We start from the raw sequence: 12500 nt of genomic DNA on the forward strand, positions 1-12500 counted from the left end.
TCTCCCCGCCTGCCACCCAATGACTGCTGGGATATAGGCTCCGGCATCACCGCGGCCCTGAGAGCAGGATGAGCGGTTCGGATAATGGACGGATGGATGGATGGATGGATGGATGGATGGATGGATGGATGGATGGATGGATGACATCCACATCAATGCTGCTCTTTGAATTCTTCGATGGACCACTTTTAAGGAACGATAACCGCACCCCCTCCACCCCCTCCACACCCGCGCGCGCGCACACGCGCACACCCACATACGCACGCGGGGGCGCGCACATGCAGGCGCGCGCACGACGGTGCAAAAAAAAAAAAGAAAGGAGGCAAATGTTGCACCCCCCCCCACTCTGCAGATCAGCCAAGACGCCCACACACCATGGGGGAAGAGATAACTCCCCTTCCGCCATCAAACTACAGCTGTGGACCCACAGGGACGCTGTTGACAGTCCATCAAGCACGCTGACAGCCAATGGGCTCCCGAGTTTGTGTGTCTGTGTGTGTGCCGGTCGGTGTGCGTCAGTGTGCGCGTACCCCTATAAAAACGTACATTAACACGTTGTATGCATTGTGACTTCCCCAACTGGCTTTGTAACGAGTCTTGTATATAGGCGACATCGTCAACAGCATTCCTCGCCTCCTTGGTTAGGAGCCCTTCCTCGTGGCGCGTGGCTTATTTAACGGCTCAACACTGCCATCTCGTGGCTAGCTTATGCTGCGCACCCTCGTTTCGGACGCCGGTTGTTTGTCCGCAATAAACGGACAGCTTTGCCACTTCCACTTCGTGTTTCTTTTTTTTCTTTTTTTCTCTTTCTTCATCGTTATAAATATCACCGCATCACAGCAGAGAGGATGGCGCGTGCTAGCTCACTGGGTCAAACCCACATGTCCATCAACGGTAGCATGCCTCCTGCCTCCAAAACGTGTTTGATGCTAATCACATTCTGATAGGGGTCTTCACTGTAATCTCTTTGCGATCTGGAAGTCCTGGTTTGTGTGATTGCTCGGTCGGATGATGTCAGACCCATCGACTCCCCCGCACCCCCCCCCCCCCCACACACACACACACAGCCGATCTCTCCCTTATTGAAATGGATTCCTTGCAATCAAGGTCGCAGTGAGACGGCGAACAATGTGTGAGGCTATTTCCCTCGTGCCTTCATTACTATGTAATTAGCCGCTGGGCCGTTCGATTTCCCCCCGTTCCAGCCTTTGCAGATCAATATCAGCCAGGCTGCCAGCCACATTCCGGTGCTGTTGGGCAGGTTTCCTCCTGCAGCTGAATGGAAATTATCAATCTCTGTTCCAAGAGCTGTTCAGTGGTTTCATTGGCCATGCCCCCCCCCCCCCACACACACACACACCGTCTGTCCGTCTGTCTGTCTGTGTATCTGTCTGTCTGTCTGTCTGTCTGTACATCTGTCTGTCTGTCTGTCCATCTGTGTATCTGTCTGTCTGTCTGTCTGTCCATCTGTGTATCTGTCTGTCTGTCTATCTATCTGTCTGTCTGTCTGTCTGTCCACCTGTCTGTCTGTCTGTCCATCTGTGTATCTGTCTGTCTGTCTGTACATCTGTCTGTCTGTCCATCTGTGTATCTGTCTGTCTGTCTGTCCATCTGTGTATCTGTCTGTCTGTCCATCTGTGTATCTGTCTGTCTGTCTGTCCATCTGTCCATCCTTGTATCTGTCTGTCTGTCCATCTGTCCATCTGTGTATCTGTCTGTCTGTCGGTCTGTCTGTCCGTCCGTCCGTCCGTCCGTCTGTCCATCCCTCCGTCTGTCTGTCCGTCCGTCACCCGCCTGTCTATCCGTCCGTCTGTCTGTCTGTCTGTCTGTCTGTCTGTCTGTCTGTCTGTCTGTCTGTCTCTCTGTCCGTCCGTCCGTCCGTCCGCCTGCCTGTCCGCCTGTCTGTCTGTCTGTCTGTCTGTCTGTCCGTCCGTCCGTCCGTCCGTCCGTCCGTCTGTCTGTCTGTCTGTCTGTCCGCCTGTCTGTCCGTCTGTCTGTCTGTCCGCCTGTGTGGCAGATCATTTTAGCTGCAGGCTGTAAGTGTGCACAAATATAAAGTAAGTGGGTGAGTAATGGGGTCTTCTGCCAACACATGAAGCCACGGGTGATGATGAAGCCTCTAACCCAGTGGGCCTGACACCGGACGTGCAGCATACAGGTACCCGCTGCCTGCCTGCGTCCCACCCAGGAGTGTGCGTGCAGCACCACCAGCTGCGGGGCGTTCGCTCATGGTTACCCGACGCAAGACGGCGCAGCGCCAGCGGCTCCCTCCGCCGGAGCAGGGAGGCGCAGACACGAGCCGCCTCCAGGGCAGGGCAGGGCAGGGCAGGGCTAGACGGAGGCACGAGGCAGAGATGGGAGGACCCGCACGCTTCCGGTGACTTCCTTTCTCAAAGTAATCACACCTCGCATTGATTACAAGACTCTGCTCGGTCTGCTTATTAATGACGTCAATGGCGGATATTGAGCGGACGTTGTCACTTGAAGCGTAGAATTGTGTGTGCGCGTGCGCGAGCGTGTTGTCACTGTGGTGGTAATAAATTTCAATAGTGTGAAGAACGAAGGGCGGGTGTTTGGACACCTCAACGCCTGTTGAGAAATCGTTGTGTGTGCGTGTGCGTGTGTGTGTGTGTGTGTGTGCGCGCGCGTGGGTAATGTTTACATGTTTACTGTGGGAAGGCTGCGGTTCGGAGGGGGACAGCCAGACAGTTGTCTGATCACAATACGTACGTGTCACAGGACACGTTTTTGCGAGAGCGAAATACGTGTATACGGACACGTATTAGTTGCCACTGGGGCCGCAATCCCGTCTTCTGGCCACTGGGGGGCGCAATCATGTCTTCTAGGTCTAGGCAGAGGGTTAACTTAGCCCCCTTTGACACTGGCACTTTTTAGCCCCATGTCAATAGATTTCCGGGGGATAACCCAACAAACTCTGGGCTAACACTGCTCCGGCGCAGTTCAAATGTTCTAACGTTAACGTTAGCTAGTCCCCGCCTGGGCTAGCCCCCCTCTAACGTTAGCTAGTCCCCGCCTGGGCTAGCCCCCCTCTAACGTTAGCTAGTCCCCGCCTGGGCTAGCCCCTCTAACGTTAGCTAGTCCCCGCCTGGGCTAGCCCCTCTAACGTTAGCTAGTCCCCGCCTGGGCTAGCCCCTCTAACGTTAGCTAGTCCCCGCCTGGGCTAGCCCCCTCTAACGTTAGCTAGACTCGAGAGCGTTAGCTAGCTCATCCAACGCCGGACCGAGAGGCAGAGGGGGATAACCCAACAAACTCTGGGCTAACACTGCTCCGGCGCAGTTCAAATGTTCTAACGTTAACGTTAGCTAGTCCCCGCCTGGGCTAGCGCCTCTAACGTTAGCTAGTCCCCGCCTGGGCTAGCCCCCTCTAACGTTAGCTAGTCCCCGCCTGGGCTAGCCCCTCTAACGTTAGCTAGTCCCCGCCTGGGCTAGCCCCTCTAACGTTAGCTAGACTCGAGAGCGTTAGCTAGCTCGTCCAACACCGGACCGAGAGGCAGACGTGAATTCTTTCTCTAGGGGTTGCAGAGTTTCCTAAATTGTAAACGCCATAACATATAAGGTTAGCTCAATAACGTGGTACATATCTTCTTCAAAAAATAATTCGAAGATAGCAAATTTAGCTACGACTCACATATTAAGAACGTTCGCATCGCTCCGCCATCTTTGTTCAATATTTTTGACAATCTATTGCGTCATGACAGACCTAGTAGGCTACAGGGCGCCCCTAGCGGCATCTGTGAGATACGCGTCAGTGAACGCGTATAAGTCAGTGTTTCTCAACCGGGGGTCCGCGGACCCCTAGTGGTCCGTGGTGTAATTGCAAGGGGTTCGTGAAAATAAAATATCTTTAAAAAAAAGATCCTGTGACATTTATAGAAATAGGATCATTTGACTCAAATGTGACTGAGACCTTTATCTACTTCAACTATGAAGGGTAACAGGACTTTTTTCTCTAATTACATCTGTTTCACAAGTGTCATTTATTGTATTTTAATAAGAGATCTCGCTCCCGTTTGCATTGTTAAAAGTTACTGCATAAAAATTCTGTTACATATATCTGAAAGTTACTGAATACATATTCTGTTTTGTTACATATATCTGGAAGTTACTGAATACATATTCTGTGTTGTTACATATATCTGAAAGTTACTGCATAAGAATTCTGTTTTGTTAACTATATCTAAGTTACAACTGAAAGCTCTTATTTTTGCCCCAAAGAGTGAATAAATGCTATAATGCAATTTAAAATGCAGTTTCTACTGTTTCTATCAAATTGCAAGCCCCCTCCCCCAAGATCAGGTGGAGGGGTCCTCAGGGTAGATCAAAAATACGCAGGGGGTCCAGGACCCCAAAAAGGTTGAGAACCACTGGTATAAGTGACTTGCAGAAGCGTGTCCATAGACACGTAAAGAGGAGGCGACCGGTCTGGTTTTCCATGTGCGGCGTGAGGATGTTGTAGCCATGCAAGCTCCTGGTTGGTTGGTGGGTTGGCTGCGGTGCAGGGGACACTGTAATCCACGACCTGCTGCGCTGCTGGCGGCGGTGATCTTTTAATTTCATCTTCTTCTTTTTAACTCAAAATAACTCAACCCTTCTCGCGCTGCAGACCGGATGACCGACACTGCTCCGTCTATGTGAGGCTGTATTTGTTATCTGACCGTTCGTGCACTGACGTTTACTGCGACATGTGCTTTGCATTGTGGGGGGGATCACGCGCCGCTGGTGAATTTGAGAGCCCAGGGGCGTGCGGGTGGCGTAGCGGCCTATTCCGTTACCTAGCTAAACGGAGATCGCCGGTTCGAATCCCCGCGTTACCTCCGCCTTGGTGGGAAGCCGGATCCTGGTCGCTGCACTAGCGCCTCCTCCGGTCGATGGGGCCTCCCACGCGCTACGTCCCCCTGGTGAAACTCCTCACTGTCAGGTGAAAAGAAGCGGCTGGCGACTCCACATGTATGGGAGGAGGCACGTGGTAGTCTGCAGCCCTCCCCGGGTCCAGAGGGGGTGGAGCAGCGACCGGGACGGCTCGGAAGAGTGGGGTAATTGGGGAGAAAAAGGAGGGGGGTTATTTGAGAACCCAACCATTGGTTGGGTGTGCGCGTGTGTGTGTGTGTGGGGGGGTGCGTGTGCGCGTGCGTGTGTACTTATCAGTTATGAGTGAGGTTTGGAGGAGTAGCAGAGCATCAGTAAAAACAACGACAAAAGGCCCAGCGGTCAAACTCCAAGTCCAACACTGAGGAGGAAGAAGAGCAGAGGAAGAGGAGGCTCCCGTCTGCACGGTTGTTATTAACCACAACAAGTCTGAGCAAACACACACACACGCGTCAGAGCCTTTAATACTGAGGGTATCGGTGAGACAGCAAGGAACAGCATGGCGCACTGTGCAAGGGTCGCTCACGGCGTAACAACGAAACACTGTTAAGTCGAGCAGGACCCGACTTCCGCTCCTCCTCGTCCAAGGCCGGAGACGCGGCTCACAATATGGCAAGCCCGAGTCTGAACGGAGCGCTCGACGAGCACAAGCGAGGCAGAATACCGGATACTGGTCCGGCGTCTTAAGCGTCCTCGGGGGTCCGGGGGTAACGACCACTTGCGTGCATTATGTACAGGACCGGTCAGAAATCTTGACTTCATCGCCCTTTTCGGAATTCCTTCCCCACAACGATCCGAAATTTACAAAGTATATCTTTTGGAATGCTCCCCACCCCCAACAAGTTGCTTCATTTAGTACTAAAATTGAAGAAAGACCCTGCCATATTAGATGTCCAAACTTTTGACTGGTGTGTGTGTGTGTGTGTGTAGTTCCACTTTTCAATAAGAATACCCTTATGAAGGGTTTACGAGTGCTTTGTAAATCGTTAATAAGCTTTTATAACGCATTAGCGAAAAAGGGCAACCGTGACCCGTCGCTTGCCAAATAGTGAGCCCACATTCATCTGTACCGTTAAAGCTCCGATCTCATTGGTTACTCAGCAGTAAGCTAAGCAACCAATGAGAGCTGAGGTTTAACAGACTAATTAAAAAGTGCAGCAGTAACTTGACCTTGCCAAATAGTGACCCCACATTCATCTGTACCGTTAAAGCTCCGATCTCATTGGTTACTCAGCAGTAAGCTAAGCGACTAATGAGAGCTGAGGTTTAACAGACTAATTAAAAAGTGCAGCAGTAACTTGATCTTGCCAAATAGTGAGCCTGCGTCAACGTATGAAAACCGTTATAACCTGTTTATAATTTGTTTTAAATGTTTACAACCCAAATTAATAGCCTGATTATAAACCATTCATAAGTTCCTTAGAAGGGTAGTCTTATTATTATAAAGTGATACCTATGGAGCCCATGAAAGAAAAAAGCATGTACACAAAACAGCAAAATACAACTTGCGTCAAAATAGATTTTCAGGACAGTGTCTTCATCTGTTGCTATGACACCAGAACCTCCACCCTCCTGTGTTGGCGTTGCTCTTTTGATTATCTTATGCTCGCCACAGGTTTATATGGTCCCTCAAGTGAGTGCAGTGTCGCCATAGCCGAGCTCATACACTCCTTTCCAAATGGTGTGGGTCTGACTGTCTCTGCTACATTCATAGTACAGCGAGATGGTAGATTTAACTCAACTATCAGTGCAATGCTACAAGACAGTACTGCACACTGCATACTACATACTGCACACTGCACATTGCATACTGCATACTTTACACTGCATACTACATGCTGCACACTGCATTCTGCATACTGCATACTGTATACTGCACACTGCATACTACATGCTGCACACTGCATACTACATGCTGCACACTGCATACTGTATACTGCATTCTGCATACTGTATACTGCACACTGCAAACAACAACCACAGGACTGTTACTCATATCCAGGTAAACATGACAATAAGACGCCCGTTCTAATTATAACACCGCCGTTTTAACTGCTCGGTTGCTTTTACACCTCTGACAGTTACTACAATATCCAAAGCAGAGTGGTTTGTTTTTTTCATATCTGAAATCAACGTTGGTCCTATAATTGCTCCATTGAAATATACTCCAAAACAAGCAAAACATAAACACACAAGTAAAAAAAAAAAAAAAAACTTCTCAGAAAAAACAAGGGGACAGGTTTACATTCTTGGCAATACCAGCACCTCATATATGTTGAAGACCTACGATCACATTTACCGAAACAGGTAAATAACTCTGTAGTAAGTTGCACCAAAGCTAAAAATCCATGAAGGAATTTCAAATTTCTGGAATCTGAATCTCCAGAAAATACAATTGTGTGGATGTTTTTGTTTTTTTGTTTGTTTGTTTGTTTTTTTTTCCTCCAACAAGTGACCAAGTAGCAACGTTTAACACGACACTCTAGGTAACACGTGTATGCAAAATGCAAAGATTTACATATAAAATCACATACAAAGACATTCCTTTGGAGTTCACGTTTGGCATCACATTCACATGAGAAAGTAGAGGGAGATTTGTCGACGTCGCAGGCAGCAGTGTTTGTCCACCGTGGGGCAGCAGATGAGTATCGGGGCTGCGTTCAGTGCAATTCCTCCTCAGTTTTTAGGGTTATACCTAGCAAAACCCTATATGTATGTGGTACTCTCTGCCGCCGGCCCAGAACAGCTGTTGATTTGGCCTTTTGCATGCCAACAGCAAACTCTGAAACAAAGAGAATCGGGAATCAGGAACATTTATTTGTCGTCCCCAGCCCACAGCAGTGCAACACAAAGAAAAAAAAACACATCCTAACTACAACAACACATATATCCAAGATATATATAAAAAAAAAACAATGTCACTGTCCAAGAGAATGAACGCCAGGATGACTGTCGGAACTGCCGGTCTGGATGGGCTAGCAGTTAGCTTAGCCTGCCCCGCTTCCACGTCCTGTCAGACTGCTCTCGGCGTTTCCTCCTCGGGTGCAGCTCCAGGCAGGGCCGTGGTCCCTGGGCCCACTGGACACAGCAGACCAGGCTCCCCCCGGCCGATCCAACGCCAGCTCTCCCAGCCAGGCACCTTCGACACACCTCCCCGCACCCCACACGACAACGCCAAAAACACAGTGAACGCTAGGCGAGGCCGCCGCCAGACCGCCTTCGGTGGTATCGGAACTGCCAGTCTGCATGGGCTAGCTTCGCCTGCCCCATCTCCTGTCAAACCGCCCTTGGTGTTTCCTCTTCGGGCGCAGTGGAAGCGGTGACAACTTTGGTGACAATCTGACACTTTGGTGCATAGCGGACAGCAGAGCACCACTACGCTATCTGTCTCTTGTTGTGTTTTTGAATCGACTCATTTACAAAGCTACCCATCACAAGACAACAAGTGACTCACCTGGTTATAGGTGGACATCAAACACTCCTTCCTCCACTGTCTCTAAGTCTTCCTCGGTGATTACTGGAGAGATGGGGAAGTAGGGCGGAGAGGGAAGTGTAGTGAGCAACAGATTTAGTTACAGGTGCAAATGCACAGAATAGTGGCGGGGGATAAAACAAGGTGGATCACTTAGGCCAGCCTCTTTTTAATGGGCAAGGTAGATGAACGCCAGCCGAGTCACCGCTTTTCTCTCCCCTTATGAAAACACTGAGTCACTGCTTCTTGCTGTGAAGGGCCGGTCCTATTTCCATTGCAAATGAACCAGCCTTTGTATGAGAACGTCTGCAAACGTTCACTGTTTCAAATGCATGGTCGGTAGACAGAAACATGGTACGAAGGGTGGACCAGAGGGGTTCACAGCAGAACACCGAAGCTGGAACAACGTGTGCTCATAACCCTTGTCAGCTACTCAGCTAATGGCGTCACTCAACAGGTACATGTGTGTATGTGGACCCGTGCTTGGGTTTTGCTACCTTTTTTGTTTTTCTCCCCCACTTTTTATTGTTAACCCCTCTTTCCTTTTCACTCAACTTACATCAGCATATTTCCCGAGACTCGGAGGAATGCTTGTGGTCGTGCTTAGGAGCATTTAAAAAGAAGACACATTCAGACCACAAGCTAATGTACCTGATCTAAAATACTGTCTAGCATTACTATTATCCTCCCCTTCGTGAAAACTACTGGACCACCTCTCTCTGACAGCATCATACTTTGAAATGAAACGTAGGCCTACTTTTTCCACTGTCTTCTTCTTTTTTTGCCATCTTTCTACGTTGGCTGGGAAAAATCCTGACAAAGTCTTTTTCACCTGCTGCAAGGCAAATTCAAACAAAACCTGTTTTTTTTAAATCGTTATTACTTTCAGTACCGTTAGCTTCCTGTATGAAGTACAAACTACGCGGAAAGGAGCCTGTGCATGTGTGTGCGTACACACACGTAAATGCGCGCACACGTGTGTGGGTTTTTTTACCTGTGTTCTGGAGGCTGGGCGGGGTGTTGGCAGGGGGAGGGAAGCTGTAGGATCGCGACTGGAGGGCCGGCGGCGTCTCGTGGCTGATGCTCTTGGTCCGCTTCCGGCACTCCACCGCCAGGCGGCCCCGGCACGCCTTGTGGCAGTTCACCCCGCACGCTGCCGGAGGAAAAGGGAGACCGCAGGGGGAGGTCAGGGGCAGGGAGAGATGGCGGGGGAGAGGGGGAGGAGGGAAGGAGGGGGGGCGCCAGGAGAGGGGGAGGGAGAGGCAGCGAGAGACGAGGGCCGGGGACGAGGGAGGAGGGGGCCGGCGGTGAGGGAGCGAGAGGGAGCGAGGGAGTCGGGAGAGGGTGGGGGGTGCAGAGAGGAGAGGGTCAGAGGGTGGCAGGGAGGCGACGAGCATCATCGGGGCAAACGGGAGAACTGGCGGCGACGGGTGGGTGCGCCTGCAGGACGTGCAGATACACATGCACTGACACATGCACACGGCCAGAGTGACCGCGCCCGACAGCAGTTCTGCCAACCGGGGAGCGTCTGGGAGCAGTGGGAGCGGGCAGGGTCATCCGGCGAGGCACAGGAGGACACTGTGAGGCCTCGAACAACGCGCACGCACCTACGCACGCGCACAACTTCCCCACTCGTTCGTTATCTTGGGGCGCCTTGCACACCTGAGTGAAATGTCGGCATCAGCAAAACTCAACTTGGAGGACACGCACACACACACAGACACACACACACTTGCGCACATCGAGGTGCCACACTGGGCGATTCGTTTCCATTACACGGCTGCCATACTCTGGCGGCTCCGGGTGCGGGCTCACGGTGTAATGGGGATGAATGACTAGGGGCTCCTCATTGACTCTCTCCGGCCTCATTACTGCACTGCAACCGGCTGTGGCACTCGCACACAGGCTGTCAGGCCGTCAGAGAGACACACAGCCACACTGCAGACTGGAGAGCTCTGGTGCAGGAGGACCTGCCGTTCATCAAGCGGTTTGTTGTGTGTGTATGTGTGTGTGTGTGTGTATACTTTGTGTGTGTGTGTGTGCGTATACTGTGTGTGTGTGTTTCTGTGTGTGTGCCACTTCTATCTTTCCTTCTATCTTTCATCTGTACATCATGGTTGTGTGTGTGTGTGTGTGTGTGTGTATACTTTGTGTGTGTGTGTGTATATGTGTGTGCGTATACTGTGTGTGTGTTTCTGTGTGTGTCAGAGAGAGCAGTGAGTGTGTGTGTGTGTGTGGGGGGGGGGGCTGTTGCCACTTCTATCTGTCCTATCTTTCATCTGTACATCATGGTTGTGTGTGTGTGTGTGTGTGTGTATACTTTGTGTGTGTGTGTGTATATGTGTGTGCGTATACTGTGTGTGTGTTTCTGTGTGTGTCAGAGAGAGCAGTGAGTGTGTGTGTGTGTGTGTGTGTGTGTGGGGGGGGCTGTTGCCACTTCTATCTGTCCTTCTATCTTTCATCTGTACATCATGGTTTTGTGTGTGTGTGTGTGTGTGTGGGTGTGTGTGTGTGTGTGGGTGTTGCCACTTCTATCTGTCCTATCTTTCATGTGTGCATCATGGTTGTGTGACAGAAGCAGGAGGCCTCGCGACTTTGTGTAACATCCGTGGGCTTGTTACAACAAACCAGGACGCCGCTGTTTTATGTGTTTTATGTGTTTTATGTGTGCAGCCGTGTGGACAAGGAGGACACCCACACGGTTAAGAGACGGAGGTTTTGTGTTTGTTTTTTCTCACAGAAGAAGTGTGTGTGTGTGTGTGTGTGTGTGTGTGTGTGGTGGTTGTGGTTTCCGGCAACAAGGCTGCTTGCCTGTGTGTACACACAAAGGTGAAAAGAGACTCCTTATTCAAACACTGGCCTGTTGGGGGCTGTGGAAGGGCAAATGTTTTACCCTTCTGACCCACGTGATGGCAGTACAGTGTGATGGCAGTACAATGTGATGACAGTACAGTGTGATGACATTACAGTGTGATGACAGTACAGTGTGATGACATTACAATGTGACGACAGTACAATGTGACGACAGTATAGTATAATGACATCACAATGTGACGGCAGTACAATGTGATGACAGTACAATGTGATGACATTACAGTGTGATGACAGTACAATGTGACGGCAGTACAATGTGATGATAGTACAGCATGATGACAGTATAATGTGACGATGGTACAATGTGACGACAGTAATGGCAGTACAATGTGATGACAGTACAATGTGATGACATTACAGTGTGATGACAGTACAATGTGATGGCAGTACAATGTGATGACAGTACAATGTGACGGCAGTACAATGTGATGATAGTACAGCATGATGACAGTATAATGTGACGATGGTACAATGTGACGAAAGTAATGGCAGTACAATGTGATGACAGTACAATGTGACGGCAGTACAATGTGACGACAGTACAATGTGACGACAGTACAGTATAATGACATCACAATATGACGGCAGTACAATGTGATGGCAGTACAATGTGATGACAGTACAATGTGACGGCAGTACAATGTGACGACAGTACAGTATAATGACATCACAATGTGACGACAGTACAGTATAATGACATCACAATGTGACGGCAGTACAATGTGATGGCAGTACAATGTGACGACAGTAACGGCAGTACAATGTGACAGCAGTACAAGGTCACGACAGTACAGCATGATGACAGTATAATGTGACGATGGTACAATGTGATGACAGTACATGGTGACGAAAGTACAGTACAATGTGACGACAGTACAATGTGACAACAGTACATTATGATGACAGTACAATGTGACGACAGTACAATGGGACGACAATACAACATGATAGCAGTACAATATGATGGTAGTACAATGTGACGGCAGTACAACGTGACGGCAGTACAATGTGACGCAGTACAATGTGACGCAGTACAATGTGACGACAGTACAGTATGATGGTAGTACAATGTGACGGCAGTACAATGTGACGCAGTACAACGTGACGACAGTACAACGTGACGACAGTACAACGTGACGGCAGTACAACGTGACATCAGTACAATGTGACGACAGTACAACGTGACGACAGTACAACGTGACGGCAGTACAACGTGACATCAGTACAATGTGACGCAGTACAATGTGACGATAGCTCGGGGCCCCTTC

The 12500-nt window shown here is 49.9% G+C and overlaps 1 protein-coding gene across 2 annotated transcripts in view; it reads right to left on the reverse strand.

Moving 5' to 3' along the window:
• Window positions 1-5323: 5323 nt before the first annotated feature.
• The window catches only part of LOC130130411 (RAS guanyl-releasing protein 2-like), a 58697-nt gene continuing 51520 nt past the window's right edge, over window positions 5324-12500 (reverse strand). For both annotated transcript variants that reach the window (XM_056300107.1, XM_056300106.1), the window contains 3 exons: window positions 9353-9511; window positions 8341-8403; window positions 5324-7668 (listed from right to left, as the gene is read on the reverse strand). In XM_056300107.1, the coding sequence (XP_056156082.1) occupies window positions 8345-8403; window positions 9353-9511 (218 nt within the window). In that variant the 3' untranslated portion in view covers window positions 5324-7668; window positions 8341-8344. The remainder of the gene's footprint in view (window positions 7669-8340; window positions 8404-9352; window positions 9512-12500) is intronic.

Source organism: Lampris incognitus, chromosome 20 (genome assembly GCF_029633865.1).
Source record: "Lampris incognitus isolate fLamInc1 chromosome 20, fLamInc1.hap2, whole genome shotgun sequence".
Taxonomy (NCBI): Eukaryota; Metazoa; Chordata; class Actinopteri; order Lampriformes; family Lampridae; genus Lampris; species Lampris incognitus.